The 17462-nt window shown below is 36.0% G+C and overlaps 2 protein-coding genes across 2 annotated transcripts; one reads left to right on the top strand and one right to left on the bottom strand.

Moving 5' to 3' along the window:
* Window positions 1-1208: 1208 nt before the first annotated feature.
* On the top strand, window positions 1209-2157 carry LOC103716712 (BON1-associated protein 2-like). The gene has a single exon (XM_088705599.2). The coding sequence runs from the start codon at window positions 1361-1363 to the stop codon at window positions 1883-1885; it is 525 nt and encodes a 174-aa protein (XP_088561725.2). The 5' UTR covers window positions 1209-1360; the 3' UTR covers window positions 1886-2157.
* Window positions 2158-4646: 2489 nt separating this feature from the next.
* Window positions 4647-14948, bottom strand: LOC103716710 (V-type proton ATPase subunit e1-like). The gene is made up of 3 exons (XM_008804817.6): window positions 14734-14948; window positions 7168-7215; window positions 4647-4907 (listed from the first exon to the last, which is right to left on the bottom strand). The coding sequence occupies exons 1-3, from the start codon at window positions 14829-14831 to the stop codon at window positions 4841-4843; spliced, it is 213 nt and encodes a 70-aa protein (XP_008803039.1). The 5' UTR covers window positions 14832-14948; the 3' UTR covers window positions 4647-4840.
* Between the last annotated feature and the right edge of the window lie 2514 nt (window positions 14949-17462).

The raw sequence follows: 17462 nt of genomic DNA, 5'->3' as shown, positions 1-17462 counted from the left end.
CTGATCACCGGTTCACTCAGCAATCAATGCACTTGCTATCTACGAATCCCAGGCCTACCACGGCCGGCGGTTCAACCACTCCAACAGGTCTGATCAACCATGACAGTTTGCTGACTCCGGTCTGATCCGGTCTTATTCTCCACAACGCCATTAATGAGCGTGATCGTGCCCAATTATCACGAATAAGACAATCTACCCTGTCACCTCTCAGGTAACATAATATCCTTTTATAAAAGGGAACATGGGGAAAAGGAAAGGGATATATACAAGAACAAACATTCTCCTCTTTTACTCCACTCATACACTAGCCCCCCTCTGACTTAAGCATCGGAGGGCCGGCACCGGAAATTCCAGCCACCGGCTTTCTTGCAGGATTCTCCAGGAGGACGCCACTAGCTGACGCACCGCCACCTACTGTTCCAGCAGCGGAGCTCCTCCCCTCTCGGCTCACGGTCTCCCCCGGGTCCAATTTCCAGCAACAGAATTAATTAAGGTATTTCAACATCTTGGTCCATATTATAAGAATCTCAATATCAAAATATCAGCAAATTTAGCAAAGTCAAACGTAATTATCACTTTTTTCTTTTTTAAGATAATAATTTGAAAATTTATGGAATTAGTCAAAGTATTCCAAGATCTTGGTTGATATTACCATAATTGTCATATCAAAATGTTGTAATTATCATCTTAAGACTTTAATTTTACTATTCCATGACTAAAATATTTATTTAATATCAAAAAATATATATTAGAAAGCTCTAATTGTAACAGTCGTTGATATCAATTTATATAGATTAAATTAATAAAAAATCAAGATTTTAATGCACCAAAATCATGCTTTTGACCAAGAAGAAAACCTTGTCTAACAATTCGATACAAGTACAGCAGAGGCGAATCATGCATTGAATATTTATGTAATTATAAAGCACCAATCCCTAGTGCCATATTTCACAGTAGCCGCACATGGAAAACGTTTTATATCCAAAGACTGCTTTTTTTTTAAAAAAAAGAGTCTTTTACATGCATACAATTTGGCCAACCATGCGTAGCCACATCAGCATGTAAAAAGCATGGCTCAAAATAATTGGCTAAAAAAAAATCCGATTACTGAACATAGATCTGCCACGTCAGCAGAAGAAAAGTAGTTTCAACTGGATACGAATCCAAGTCTTCGCTGACTGCTTAAAATTCGGTCAAACTTCTTCCAGGTTTCATAGAAGGGGACGAGAAGAAACCACCCCGCTTCCACGCCCTTTCTTCCCTCCTTCTCCTCCTCCAACTTCTTCAGCTATAAATACGAAGACTCCCTCTCCCTGGCAAGCAGCACAGAGACAGACAGAGAGAGAGAGAGAGAGCAGAGATGGAGAACTCCGCCACCCTAGAGATCACAATCATCTCCGCCGAGGATCTCCGGCTTAGCCACCGACCGCTCAAGAAGAACGCCTTCGTGACGGTACGCTCGACGAGCACCTTGAACGACGGCGGCGCGTCGTCGACGAGCCTCGACCGAGATGGGGGGAGCTATCCGCATTGGAACGAGAAGCTCAAGGTGGCTCTGCCGGCCTCGGCGCGCTCGATATCGGTGGAGGTTTGCTGCAAGACGGGCACGAGGGTGAGGCTGGTGGCGGTGGCCGCCATCCCGGTCTCGGACTTCTGCGAGCCGGCCGGCTACTTGCACTTCCTTAGCTACAGGCTGAGGGAGAGGGATGGGGAGCGCAATGGGATCATTAATCTCTCTGTGAGGATGGAGGGTGCAGGTCCTTTTGGACGTCGAGTGCAGCGGCCGCTGGCGGCGCCACCGACGATGTGGGCTAAGGGTGAGGAGAGGAGGAATTATGGAGTGGCCGTGGGACATCCGGTGGGTTATGGATACCGCGTCTACTGAAGGATGGGTTACAGTCTCATTAGTTTGCTTAAGAATTGTTTTCTTTTTCAGTTCTTTTTTTTTTTTGGAAAGAAAAGATTCAAAGGGCACAGTCATGAAGATGTAGAAATTATAGAAAGATTCTTTTATTTGTTATCCAATTCTTTGTTACAATGGATTTGCATCTTTGTATACATGTATGTATGCATATGTATGATATAAATGAATGTATATGCAAATAAGAAATTAAGAGGAAAGAAAATTGGCAGAGAGCTACTATATTTAATTAGAAATCTTTTGGCATGAAGTATTTTCTTTTATTTCCTATAATATGTTTTGTTGTGCATCATTCAACTTTTCTATGGAAATTTTTGGATAATTAAGGACCAATCAACTAGTAGAAAACAATGGTTTCAACCTTAATAGATCAAGATTCTTACTGTATTGGAAAATAATGCATGGTGTAGAATTATGGTGCTAGAAATACCTAGAGGATCATGCAAAATAAAGGATGCATGTTAAATAGGAAAGGAATCGAGCTATAGCAAAGACTTTAGCATCAACATTGGATGATTGGATGCAATTAATGCGCAGCCATGTTCAGGTTGCTTATGTTAGCATATATGCATCCATTGCCATGGAATATGCTTCTGCTTCCTAGCATCATGCAGGTCCTGTTTTCTAATTATAGTTGTCACCATGAATATATATATAGGAACAAACGTAGAAAACTTTGTTGCAATCAAGACAGTAGGAAATCAAAGAGAAATCAATGAAAAACTAAGCCTATTCAAGCTTCCTGGTGGAGGCAACTCAACAATTATGTTTACATTTTAGTTGGTTATCATTAATTTTACTCACACCTAGTTAGAAAATTTAGTTATTGGTCGAAACTTAACTTTTGTTTAGTTAGCAAATTTAGGTATCGGTCAAAACTTAACTTTTGTTAAGATTCACTTTTTTTTTTGTTTCAATTGTGTGGTGGATCGTTATGAGTTCACATAGCATTATATCCTGTAATGATCTGATTGATCAATTTTAGTGCTGCTATAATATCAAAGTTGCTAAAGATGATGACGGATATTTCAAGAGAGATGAGAGAGAAGAGACAATAAAAAAAATTTATCTTTACTACATGTAAAATGCTCAATACTTTTTCTGTATGAGATCTTTTAATAGTTCAAAATATTTTTATGATGAGTTTGTTTTCAAAAATATATCTGCGAAGTTTCATTTTATCATACCTAAAATATGCTCTTAGGTTTCTCGAAAATCCACCAATTGCTAATCCAATTTCTTAGGCCAAGTTTATTCCGAAAAGATATTACAAAGTTTCATCTTATTGTGCCAAAAATATAGTAATGAGTTGGATATAAAATTACATTGATCCAACCGTACTACTATTTATCCAGGATGATCCATTGAACAAAAAAAAATTGAAAGTATTCTTAATAAGAGTGAACGATAGGTGGTTCTGAATTATTACAATATTCTCATGTTATTTATCACATGATTGCTTAATAATATTATTATCTTTTTTTTTAATGTTCGACTTCCAAATTTATCAAAATAATTTGGATTTCGCTGCTTATAGTGTTCCGGTTCTCAAAATCTTCTTACAATTAACTCTCATGGTTTATAGGATTCAATCTGAAATTTTTGATATTTTCTCCAATAGATAAAATATAAAAAATCAGAATTACAGCTTTAACATATGAAGGTAGATATTGCATCACGTGCGCACGAAGAAATTAAAGCCGGTAGTGTCATTATTCTAGTAAGATTGGTGAAAATCTGTTGGGTTGAAATACTAGTTGAGCATTCTAAACTTGTTTAACAACTGAGTGCGATTCAAATATTAGTAGTTTTGATCTGGCTTGAACTTTTCCAAATGAAGATTTGAGAAAAAAAGGGAGAAACCCTCATGCACAACCATACACATAATTAAGAATACTGTGGAATTTATATACTTCAGTCCAAAAGGGCGATTCAGATTAGAGTTGTCCAGTTAGGAAATCTTCTCAAAGTACTAAACATTAAAAGATAACATCTGACTGGTTCATTAGCCACAAAAACAAAGCATGAAAAGTTATTTTGATTATGGCTGAAAGTCAAATGACCATGTAGAAAAGAAGCTGAATCTGTCTCTTGAACCCTATACCAAGCAGACAGCTGCGATTTGAATAACAAAGCACCCAGATCTTAGTATCTCTACTATTAAAATATGAACTCGAGCAGCAACAACTCCAACCTCGAGTTCTGCTCATTTTCTTCTTCCTTCTCTGTCAACATGTGTGAATTGGGTTCCACTCCACTATGGGCCCCAGCTCCAACTTCAACTCTCCCCAACTTTTACTAAAATGAAAGCAAGTGGAACAAGGCTCTCAAGCAGACGACTCCAGAAGGGCCAGTTGGAAGCCAGGCAGTCAACTTCTCCTGAGATTATTACTATTTGAAGAGTTCAATTAAATAGGATTTAGATAAGGATCGGATGTATTACAGGAGAGGACTAGTATGCCCAGCAAAAACACATGAAACACAATCATTTGTTTCTCTGGTTTTAGCTGCTGACCAACCTGATTTGATGGATTAAACTGAAGCATGACATACAACACTCATGCATAGGCAAATTCCCCATATAAATAATAGACCGTTTTGAGCACATTCAATTCACCCTTGGACAAAATTCACATTTGCAAAAATTGAAAAAAAAAAAAAGAAGAAACAAATAGCCATCTTTTAGGAACTCAGGAGTAGAAACATCTGAAGACAAAACATTCGATTGATCAGTAGGGAACTACATGAATACATATGTGAAGATACCTCCAGTACAAATTATTACTGGCAATACACTTTCCTTAGTTCAAAGGGAGGAATATCTAAAATCATACACGAACTTCTCAAGTTGCGCCGCAGTCGGAAATGAGACATGACGCTGGATGACAGCAAATAACAATTCTATTTTTGACAAACAGTTCACTCTCCTTCACTGAGGATTGGAACAATCAGTGGCTTCAGCTGTGCAAGATATACAATTGCCCACCTAACATGAAAAATATAATGAAACAAATGTTTAAATCAGAGCAAATGACATAATAACATAGTTGTTTAGGAAACATTCCCCATTTTCATGTTAAACTAGTTGTGCCTTTTCTCAAGAAGAATTTCAGATTCAGCAGTTTTTCAGAGTTACAGTCAAAAATTAGAAAAGCAAACAAATTCTAGAAGAAACTAAAGTAAGCCATGAATATTATGCAAATTTAATGTATTGAATATTTTGGAATCACTGGATGTATGGTTTTAGTATATCTGGATCGAAAATCTGAAATTTAAATAATTAAATAAAAAAATCATTAGAAATATGAAATAATTTTGTTACACATCAAGTTAAAGTGTAATATGGTGTTTAATTATTTGATAGAAATCTAAATTCTAATAGATAACTATGTATATTTGAAAAAATAACAATATATCAATATCAACATAATATGTAGAAATTATAATATAGAGAATTTGCAAATGCAACTTCAATTAGATCTACTTCTTTATAATATTTGAACTCAAAAAACTCATGGATCCAACCTCAAAACCTATGAATGTACTCTCAGGATAAATAGAGGGGAGATAAACACTTTTTCTTCCTTTTCCTTCTATTTTTTTAATTTCCCTTTGAATTTCTAAAAGCTGCAGTCTAATGTGCTTCCAAGGTTCTAGAAAATTGCAAAACATCTCTACTTGATCTTGACGTTCTTTTAGAGGCTGCATTTACTGTTCATCATTAGGTAGCACTTCTAAGTTATAGATTATCCATCCTTAATTGTCGCCCCCTCAACCCACTTTCAGCCAGAATTCTTCGCATGCTTGTTCTCAAATATACATTGCTTTCTCATCTTTTCCCTTCTAATCTTTGATATAATTCATTGGGTAGAATTTCTCTTTTTTTTTATCATACATGCATACATATATTTATATGTATGTATATGTATTTATATATACATATATGTATATGTACATATTTATATATACATATATGTATATGTATGTATGTATATACATAAATGTTGCATCATGCTACACAAGAATAGCATACCATTGCAGCATAAATTAGCCATTGTGTAGCTGGTAGTCTTTGAGGAAAAAGATTCCAAAAGGGAGATTTTAGAAAGCTCGCAATGTCAGGGAAGCCACAGTTCCTAAAATCCAAGGTTACTGCAAGTAACCTCAGGAGGGTAGCAATATCCCATATATAAGAATGAACATTAAAGAACCTTACAGTCAAGTCCCAGCATGAAGCTGATACACTGACCGTGCCATATTTGTATAGCATATCCAAGCATCCAAACAGCTCCTAAAGATATTGATCCTTCAACTCGGATGAAAGGGCATGGATATTGAAATTTATGAACGAGAGTTGCTCCATTGATTTCTAAACCTATGGTTTTACATTCGCTATGTTGTTCAAAAGTTTGCATCAAGATATTTGTAGAAATAAAGGCAAAGGTGAAATCCTCAATGATACATTCTTTACTACCATTTAGCGATCATTTGTGACATCAAAGAATAATGTGCTAGTAAAACAATCATGAAATTATCTCCTATAAAATGCTTGTGCAAAAATCATGTGCCCCAGAATCTGCAAGCAACTAAAAACTTAATCTTATATAAAATCAAAATTTGAATATTAACGTGGAGCACATTTCAAATACAGGAACAAATCAAGGAGTTTTGGGATTTATTTAGGGAAGCTAGGAGCCAAGTGCTTATACCATTTAATCATATCAAAAACTTTAGAGGATAGATGGATATTAATATAATATAAAGAACATTGTTAGTCATAGGATGTAAAATACTTTATGAACCCCTGCACCCATAAGGCCGTAACCACGAAATTCCATGCAATTTGCTAAGTGGGAAGTGTGGCACTAGCAGAAGTAAATCCAACGTCAATTCAGCAAACCTCTTCAAGGCAACAAATATTGGGAAGCAGAGACCACTGGGTTTCATTAGGAACATGGCCTAGAAAAGGGCCTTCGGTGTTGCCCCCCAAGGAAAAAGCTATTTATAATGGCAAAGTCTAAGAGTCCAGTTTGTATGTTCAACTCTGGGACCTTGCCTGACTACCTTAAAACTAAGCTGCCAAAGCCTATGATGCCATCTCTTGGGAACAAAGAAAGAACAAAAAACGGGAGAGTCCAGCAGGTGCACATGCATCACATGTGCTGGGCAATAGTTAGAATGATGTGGAAGAATATATTGAATATTGAACTTAAGCAAATGCAAACCAAAAAAATGCAAGAACTTACATCATCCAACAACACATTATCGCTGTGACAACCAGTGTAAAATGGAACCTGCACCACCAATTTGAATCAGTCATATCCCAATGAATTTGGAAAACTTCTTCTGAAACAACCAAAACTATAGATATGTTTGCCAAAGATGTTCAAGAGTAGTGGTTTCCAAAATAAATCGCAAAATACACACCGGAGCTGCTTGATAGTAGTAGATTTCAGAATAACGGGCACAATCCTCCAAATATGGTCATTTAATCATAATCACACATCACAACAATCCACAAATTTGATGATCTAAATATAAATTTATTATTAAATTTTTTAGGTATGCTGATATGATAAATCTTATGGAAAGTGTTGGCTTATAAAATAAGTCTATTTTGGAAAAGCTTTTCAGGCATCAAAAAGCCTTACATGAGACTATGGCATATCAGTCTATATTTTGGTCACTTAATCTGGTTACCAGTGGTTACAATATTTTTATTTCGACTCCGTAGTTCAAAATGCTTCAACAATCAAGTCATTTCGTAAACATTATAATAGCATGGTCTTTCATTTTCATTTATTATGTCTCCTCCTCATGATAGTTCTATTGCTGCAATTATGAGACTGATCAATTTGTTTATCATAGCTCCGATCATCTTCTTAATGGATCAAATCAGTTGAGGCCTTCTGCAAGATGTGACTCTGGATTTTATCCAAGTAAAGAGATGTCATGCCTTCAGCTATCCTTTTAACTATTTTCAAAAAAAAAGCAAGTTTTATAGCCGTGTTCCTTATCGGAAAGCTTATCCTATATTAAGAACGATATTGTCTTGATGCATCAACATCGGCGCTCGAATGGGTCAACATCCAGATAGTCTATCAGGATGCCTCTAACCCCCTTTTAATTTTATTTTTTGTTTCTTATTGTTTTAGTTTTTTCTGGTTTTCATGATTCTTAAGATCTTGTTAGCCTCTTAAATACATGCAATGACTGAGCGCCCCTTCTTGCAAGGTTTTAATGAAATTTTCTTCTCTCTTAATTTCTCTCTCTTTCTATCATACCCTATCTAAGCTCCCTCTCATGACTACATGAACAAGACAAAAGAATGCCACAAGGAGCTCTCCTCTTTTATGTTCATGGACCTGCTGTCCCAACTAGTGAACCGGCCAGATCCAAACAGTATTAACCAAGACAGCCTTGACATCTCGATTCAAGAGAGAACTAGTGCCCTGGATGTATCTCGAGTACCATTCTCCCATCAGAATAGTCTGTTACCAACATCTTACTGGTCATGTCAGGATGGGATCCTTGCCTATATTAGTACATTGTCGAAAGGTTGATTATTTTTGTGATTAAATAGGTAAAATTTCAATTCATGGACTTGCTAGCTCATCAAGTTGTTATTTTATGGGCATGACCCATTTTTTTTTTGTAATTGTCAAGGTTAAGGTTTAGTTCTACTACCCTAGCTCAAATTCTTTCTTTCAAGTCATCCATGACTATCCTTGTTAATCGGGCCTGTACTTCAGATGTTAAGCTCCCACAAGATGGTACCATTTATCATTACAAGTGGCTTAAGATGACTCCTATCTATTAATTTTTCTCCCAAGTTAGTCATGCTAACCATGTCTGATAACTTGCAGTTCTATATCCAAAGCGGCAAAGTGCCCTTCGCTTGGAGCCCTGGGCTCTTTGGTAGACATACTCAAGGCCTTGTTCCTTATCTAAGTGTTAGTCTTTTATCAACTGCAAGAGAGAATACAAAGTTCTGACACACTTCAATGATTTAATGAAATGAAGAAAATCTCATCCACCCTCTCAAGGATTCATTCAAGAGTACTATGACAAGAACTTCACCCATTTGATGATGCAGTGTTACTTGGACGCTCTCATTCATCTTCAAAAATTTCTCTTGACACAAATCTACAAGATGGATATACGTCAAAAACTTTAAATACCTATTAGAATCTTGGACTGTATAGTTAAGAATGGTTGAAAGTCAAATTCTTCGAACACTTAGTCTGTCGCAAATTAATCTTGTAATGATTAGAAGTGGGATCTAGTTTTTCTGGATGGGGGCATTAAAACATGGAAAAATTTCATAAACTTAAAATTCATGTTTCATATTGAAGACCACTTTCAAATTCTATAAAACATCACTAAAATTACTAGCATTATACCATTTTCACACAATTTTTACATATGAAATAAAGAGCAACGCTGCTAATGACTACTTGAGTAATCAATTCTGAGTAAGTTAGCCCTGCCATCAAAACATTTTCAGTTATATGCTAGCTAAAATGACTTCACAAATATTATTTTTTCATATTTTCAATTCTAGAACATGAAATGATTGATACCATTTAATCGAAATCATTGATTTTCTCTTATGTATCGGCGTATCATGTATTTTTTCTCTTGCCAAGTATGATACTTGGATACACTTTTGAAGCTGATTCTCATGTCCATGTCCATCCAACTTGGTCGTAAAGATGACTACAACTTACCCTAAGTGTAGTTGTCATATTTGTGCTGAATTCGTCATTCCAATTGATGTGAAGTGTGCCTTTATCATGGTGACTTTTATGAATATAAGATGCAACACCTCCAAGTGTCGTTTGTCTTTATGAAACCATGTACGTGCTCAAGTAAGTTTGTGTGCCTTGTTTGCTTTCGGTGAGTCATCCTTCATTGTTCACTTGACATCATCCTTCTCCAACAAAATAGCAATTACTCTTGTTATTCTCACAAAATATTCGTTCATTAAGATAGCTATAGTCCGACTCAATGTCAATGATAATGCTTCCATTGATGCACATTTGAGGCAATTCTTTACATTTTGAGAAAAGATTTGGCATCTTTTACTAACTTTTGGGTCTTAAGCTTGAATGCTATCTCCAGAGATACAAGTCCTTTTTTTAACAGAAATAATAACTATCACTAATAAGTAATGCCACCATGATGGATGCTCAGCATTGGTACAGTACAGTGGTGAAGCTTCATCCAAGATTTCATCACACGCCATGAGCTTTGTTAGCATCTGCTTAGCACATTAACATGCAATTGGCTTTCTTAAAATGATAATAATGTTCAAGTGTTGAGCAAGTTTCTTAGTGCCCCACACTCCATTCATCAAGTGAATTTCTTGTAAATCCTCAAAATAACTTTATCATCTTAACATTAGAATAGTCTCGCTCCATATCCATTAAACAACTACTAAGAAAAAAATGCTTTAAACAACATGCTTCTTAAGTGGTTCCCAACATGAGTTTGAGATAAGAGGCCTCTCAATCCTCTAATACTCTATGGTCCTGTGATTATCTTTCTCAAAGATACTTGCTCTCATAACAGAAACACAACTCATCTTAAATCAACCATTATATAGTAGACAGCCATATTGTCGGCACATTAATGAAACAAAGTGTAAGGAATTGGCACATTCATGCTAATATATGTCCAAACCACTTAGCATCACCAACTTGCAAGTGGCTTGTTTGACCAACCATGACATTGTGTTTGTAATGCTAGTGTTCAAGCATGTCAGTGCTCCTCAAACTATTCAGGCATTAACTAATTGATTTTTTTTACATTGTAACCCCGGACCTCACCCAAAAAGGCTAGCCGAGAAAGTGTTATTTGGATTTCTTGGCCCTATATAAGTACCCAAGATCTACCTGTTACATAGCTGATGTAGGATTAATGCACACCTGCATGGGTCTTCACATACTCTCCACGTTTAAGCCTTAGCATCCTCGCTAGTCTAGGCATCCAAATCCATTCAAATCCAATCATATGTCCAATCACAAATGCCATGACCAGCCTGTGGTCAGCCTAAACAGGCTCGTGCTGCAGTGTCCTCTAATCCATATAGGCTATGAGCTGGGTTCCCTTTGATACCATTTACAACAACCCAGGACCTCACCCAAAAAAGCTAGCTAACAAGATATTATTTGAGTTTCTTAGCCCTGTACAATTGTCCAAGATCTACCTGGTGAATAGCTGATGTGGGCTAAACACACGCCCACACTGGTCCTCACATATATAGTCTTCAATATCTTTATGGAATTACCAGTTACTCTCCCTTGTCTTTCGCCTCAACACAAAGACTAGTTTGAGGTCTCCAATTGTAACAATTCGGCAGTATACTAAATACAATGATACCATAGGCTTGATAATTACATGCCTTCTTTAGATATTCCCTCATCTTGCAAAAAGCACAATCTGTTGTCTTGGTTCACTACCAAAGGCTATAATATGCATCATGGTTCATTACCAAGTACAACGATGCCATAGACTTGATGATTACATGCCTTCTTTAGATATTCCCTCATCTTGCAGAAATGAGAACACAATTTGTTATCCTGGTTCCTTACCAAAGGCTATAATAATGCATCATGGTTAAATTTCTACCATAGGTCATCTAGCCTCATCACCTTCTCTCAATGCCATGTTGCATATCCCAATCTCGCTATAATGATACAAGATTTTTTTTGATAAAATGATCCAAGCTTTCACATTGCTAACAGACTTATTTTGACAAGTAGAAGGAGCATATTAGAATCAATTGCCACTTCATCCAACAATTCCACCATGGTGGTATAACTTGCATCTAGTCTTTTGAGTTGCTAGCAGACCTTTTAAAATCACTATTGCAAACTAAGTACCCACTAAGCACTCGATTAATTTCTAACAAGGCAACAAAGGAGATATCAGATAAGCTCGGAGTAGACTATATTAGATAAGCACTCGATGACTAAGAGGGACTAGAGGAGTCTCCCGTCTTGCTACAATGTGAAACCATTGTGTTGATGGATTGTTCCTAGTCTAAATTCTTCATTGTTAAAACTTCAACCTTTTCAATTTTTCTTTTCCATATAATTGCTTCATGAAGTTCCTTTTAGTTTTCCCATGCAAAAACGAATTGCCTCAAAATCATTTGAGAGCTATCATAGCTAGTTAGCTACTAACCAAGCCACCAAATCCTAAAGGCTTGTCCCTAGTATGATACATTAGAAGAAACCCTCCCCTTGGTAGTTTATGAGTAACCCATAAAAGTTACAAGAATACGCAAACAAAATGGAAACTACCTATCCAAAGAAGGTCAGCAAAAGCTGTACTATCAAGAACTGACGCAGCAATAAGTTCATTCAAACATGTTTAAAGTAAAAAAAAATACCAAACTAGGAAAGATGGCTTATGTATATGTTGAAGAACAATTGAGTTTTCTTAGTTTAAGAACGAATGCAAGGAAATTTTATTTCGTTAGACAATACAGCTTGATATAATACCAGTACTAAAATATCAAAGGATGAGATACAATTTGGATGGTAATAATAAGCATTGTAGTCTTATGTGATAATATTTCTTTTATATTTTTTAGGGCTGATCTGCAAAGACATGACATAAATGAAAGGTTTGCCAGGTTATCGATATATCAGTTAAAGAACTATCCAGTTTTCTTAGTTTAAGACTGAAAACGAAGATGTTTCATCTTGTTATATAAAACAGCTTGATATGATGTCTAATTACAAAATATCAGCAGATAGGACACCAATTTCAGGTAAAGCATAACCATCATATTCTCATATGATAATATTTCTTTATAGATTTTTTTAAGGATTGATCTGAAAAGACATGCCCACAACAAAAGGTTTAGTATTTAATGTGTTACATCTAGGGAAGTTCAGGTCCAAGAAACTATCAGAAATCATAAAAGAACAAAACCATGAAGCCATGTCACACCTTAATTTTTGTGCCCCCACTATTGCAATTCCATCATAGAATTCTCTAAAGAATTATAGTTTATGTTTAGGTACAATAACGGCTCAACCTCATCTGATATCAAACCTTTGTTCATACTGAACAGTCGACCGATCTATTCTTCATTGCCCCTCAAACATGGATTTGTACTTACACGAGCAGCATGAGATTTCCCGTGTACAACTAACTCATATGGCATTCCAACTTATATAGTCCAACTCACAATCCTCTACATATTCCAAATCTCTCAATGACAAATGCACTGTCGCATATCCCTCACATGCCTCCCCCAAACTCACTAACCCTTATGGTGTCTTCATGGGAAATCAATATAGTTAACTTCATCAAGAGTTTTGCCAGAAGCTGAATTTGAGTGGGCCTCTTGATGGGCTATTTAGATTTATGTCAATATTTCATGTTATAGGCATGTTTTTTATCCTTAAAATTCATATAGAAGGATAAAGTGATGCAAAGAGTACAGGTATACACCAGCCCTCCTTATACCTTTCCTCCTCTGTTTATTTTTGTTTCACACTACATTATTCCATCCATTTTGACGGTTCTTCTATACGTGCATCTTTTCTAGTTATTTTTTAGTTCTTTCTGTCAGCAATTTCACCATCTTCCTTTTATATCACAAAATGTTTTGTGGCTTCTCTTTGTTGAGAACTCTATCATTTAGAGGTTTAGTTTTTCCAGCTTGATCTTAGTTTTTTCATTATACATATAAACCAATATCTGATCTCATTTTTTTCAACTATATTATATGTCTTAATGCATGCTTTTTTTTTCAATGGTTCAGTTTCACTTCATACTTGATGCACAAGTAGCTCTTGCATTGCCCATTTATACCTAACACTTTAACCAAGACTGATACATTCATTAATTACACATTTCATTGCTTCAATTTTCCTTGACACATTTACTATCAGTCTACGCATCACCTTATTTCTACCAAGCGAACCATGTGTTTGATAATTTACATGAGTATTTTTTATCATATCGTGACCTCTAACAGGTGCACCTCATTTATCAAGGAAACATTTTGGGATCTGATCTACAGGTTCAACTATAATTAGCATAATCTGTACTGGAACCTTATCCACTAAATTGACCATCACAAATTTATCAAATAATTTGAATCAACTCACAGTGTACAAATACAGCAAACAATCCCTGATTACTTAGGGCCCATATTGTTGCTGTTTTTGTGTTTTTGCTCCCTACAAATTAGTAACATACCATATGGAGATTGACATTGCAGATAGCATTTGCACAAAACTTCTACCTTTCCTTGTTTTTATTTTCAGTTTTTCTGAAAGAATTGCTACCTGAAGCTCTAAAGTTTTTGCCAAAAAAAAAAAAGTCTAATTCGATTTTCTTCTTCGATTTTTCAAAACAAAAACCAAAAAACAAAAGAGATACCAAACGGGCCCTTAATGATTCAGAAATTATAAGCCCAGAGTTTCAGTCCTTTTCCTCTCTCTCTCTCTCTCTCTATATATATATAGATATCCGTTTGAAAAAGTGAAACCTTTTTCGCATGGATGCAAAAACCTAAAAGCAATAAACATCAAAGATTGCAAGATGCTGATAAATCCAAAATTCAAAGACTATACCATAAATCTCTACCAATTATTATCCAAGTCTACAGAAATTAGAACGTATCATCAGTTCGCCGCTTCCGGCGATCGAGACACAAAAACAGAATTTCGATCACAAAGACACGCCGGAATCCGAATAAGAATCGAAGGTTTCGCTCGGATTTTGTCCTCCAAAATCCTAATCCAAGACAAGACAAGAGAGCGGGAGAGAATAGAGACACGTACAGATTGGTGGAGGGGCCGCCGTTGCAGCAGAGGCGGACGGAGAGGGCGGCGACGACGCCCACCAAGAAGAAGATGAGGGTCGTCACCCAGAAGCCCATCTCGATTGATTCGGACGAGACCACGGAGATCTCCCACCTCTCGGAGCGGCGACGAATCCGATCGGAAAATTTTCCAGGGTTTGAGGTCTCAAGTGCTGGTTTCGGGAAAGAATTCGGGGAGGCCTGCTTTGTTATGGAATTAGAGGTGGACGCCTACTTGCTGTTTTTCACCAAACATCACACAGCCTTACTTGCAAATGACCAGATGACAACTAGGGGAACACATGCTTCCAACTCAACCCTAATAACCGTATCATATTGGTAATTGAATAATGTTATGGAACGTACCCTGCTACCCTCATTTGCAATCTTAATCAGTAGAACTCCTTCCAACCATTTCCAATCTTCTGTTGGTGTGCTACCAGATTGATCTTCATCATCCTACTTATATGCCCTATCGGCGATAGAGAATAATTCATTTTCTGTATATCAGTCTGGCCAAACAAGAGTATCTATTTCTCATCTTCTATTTACCTATGCTTGCATATTATTTGTCAAGGCCACTCTGTCTAATGCAAGAACTTTATCGGCTATTCTAAATAATTATTATGCAATTTCTGGATAGAGAATAAACTTGGAGAAATCTATAGTAAAATACAGCTCAAAAGTTAACACTCTTATCAGGCAGCGCATCAAAATCACTTACACATTAAGAAGTCTAATGGCACATGACAATACTTAAAAATTTTATTTCTAGTAAGAGGTTGTCCTTATTGTAGTGATATAATACAAAAACTTTTGAATCAGATTAGAGGGTTGGAAGTGGAGGGTTTTATCTATAATGGATAGAGTTACTCTTATTAAGTCGGTAGCTTCTGCACTTCCTGTTAACTTAATTTATCATACTATTATTCTTAGGAGAGTGTTTCTAAAGTTAGAGAGTATTATCAGAAATTTTCTTTGGAGGCTCAAATGATAGCTCTAAGAGGGTGCATTTAATTTATTGGGATTATGTTTTTCAATCTATTCAAGATGGTAGTTTGGGTATTCCCACTTTGGTTACTAGAAGTGAGGCTCTTAAGGCCAAATATGATGTGAGGTATCTTTTGATATAGAATGAAGTGAGGCTCTTATGGCAAAATATAGTCCCTAGTCATTGGCATCTTACCCAATATGTACACAATGTACCTTTCTGGTTTAGAAAAAGATTTGTTCATATGCTTTGGTTATTTATTCTCATATTAAATGATGTGTAGAGGATGGTGGATCTATAATTACAATGCAGGATCCATGGTTGTCATATTTGCCTTTAGTGCAATGGTGGACTTTGGTTGTATTTCCGCACTTAAAGACACTATGGTTAAAGGTCTTATCATCTTTGATGAAAGAAAATTAAATCAGCTAATCATCACTCAAGCCGTCTCAAAAAAAAAATAGTCGATAGAGTTTTGTCTTCCTATACCCCATAGCGATATTAGAGGCAGGTTGGGTTGGGGTCCATCTTTTGATTTGACTACTAAGATATTTGATCTTTATCGAACTTTGCTATTCAAACCCCTACTAGTTAAGAATAGTACTAAAGTCTCGAGGTTAGAGGTCCATCCTAGAGTTGCTCTCTTTATGTGGAAATTAGTGTGGCATCGGCTTCCATGCAAGGTTATATTATCTCAGTGTAGTTTCTACATTTTGAGTTATTCTCATATTTTCCCAAAGGTGGAAGAATCTTTATCTCACGCCTTACTTCAATATAGAGTAACAACTCAGATATGGAGACATACTTCATTGCAAAATCTATCTACTTTTTTTATCTCCGTCCTTGGATGAATTTCTACAAACTATTAAAGTGAGTTTTTTCAATAATGAAAAAAATGCAGTAGCCATTCTATTTTGTTATATTACTTATAACATCTAGATGGCAAAGAATAATCTCATCTTCTAAGGTTAGCATAGAGTGCTTGATTAATTTTTCTAAAAAGCTTTCATCTAGGCTCATGAATTCCTTCAAGCAGCTAGCATAGAGGAATCTTTGATAATACGGACAATCTGTGGCTCTCCTTTTATAGTTTTTATGTCTTCACAAGTAACATATTTTTCTTGGGAGCTACCACCCTCCGTTTCCTCAAAATCAAATTTGATAGCAGTGTACAAGAACGAGGTGCTTCTGGAGGATCAAGCTTTGTTATCAGAAGTGCTAGTGGTCTATTTATTGCAATAGGTGGTGTTAGGATTTTTAATACTACAGTTCCAATGCAGAACAGTTTGCAGGCTAGGAGGACTAATTATATTATATACATATTGGGGCTTCACAAATTTATTTAGAGAATGACTCCATGACAGTTTTCAGGTGGCTTTCTGATCTACCTCCTATCGATATTAGTTTGCATCCCCTGTTATATGATTGTTGGAGAATGACGTGTTTGTTGCTCTCTATTGACATCTCACATATTTATAAGGAGACTAATAGTACTGTTGATTGGATGGCATCTTACATAGGTAACCACATGGAATAAACATTATGGGTTTTTTTGGTTGATCTTTCTGTTCAGTTTTTAGATATTTTATTTTTTGATTCTTATGGATGTATTATTCAAGTTTAGTTTTATTTAATGCATTCAATTTACCAAAATAATAATGTTATGGAATGAATATAGTTTCCAAGGGACAAGATAGAGTGCCAGAATGATCCTTCTT

This window comes from Phoenix dactylifera, chromosome 10 (genome assembly GCF_051530095.1).
Source record: "Phoenix dactylifera cultivar Ajwa chromosome 10, Ajwa_hap1_PhDact_Kaust_v1.1, whole genome shotgun sequence".
NCBI lineage: Eukaryota > Viridiplantae > Streptophyta > Magnoliopsida > Arecales > Arecaceae > Phoenix > Phoenix dactylifera.
This window is presented reverse-complemented; position numbering and strand designations above follow the sequence as displayed.

What these genes read in the sequence shown, in the direction of transcription:
- LOC103716710 (XM_008804817.6), bottom strand. Translation starts at nt 14,831, where the DNA reads ATGGGCTTCTGGGTGACGACCCTCATCTTCTTCTTGGTGGGCGTCGTC. An exon ending in GGCGGCCCCTCCACCAATCT is followed by an intron (nt 7,216 to 14,733) that starts GTACGTGTCTCT and finishes TTGGTGGTGCAG; the next exon opens with GTTCCATTTTACACTGGTTG. An exon ending in ATAATGTGTTGTTGGATGAT is followed by an intron (nt 4,908 to 7,167) that starts GTAAGTTCTTGC and finishes TTTTCATGTTAG; the next exon opens with GTGGGCAATTGTATATCTTG.
- LOC103716712 (XM_088705599.2), top strand. Translation starts at nt 1,361, where the DNA reads ATGGAGAACTCCGCCACCCTAGAGATCACAATCATCTCCGCCGAGGAT.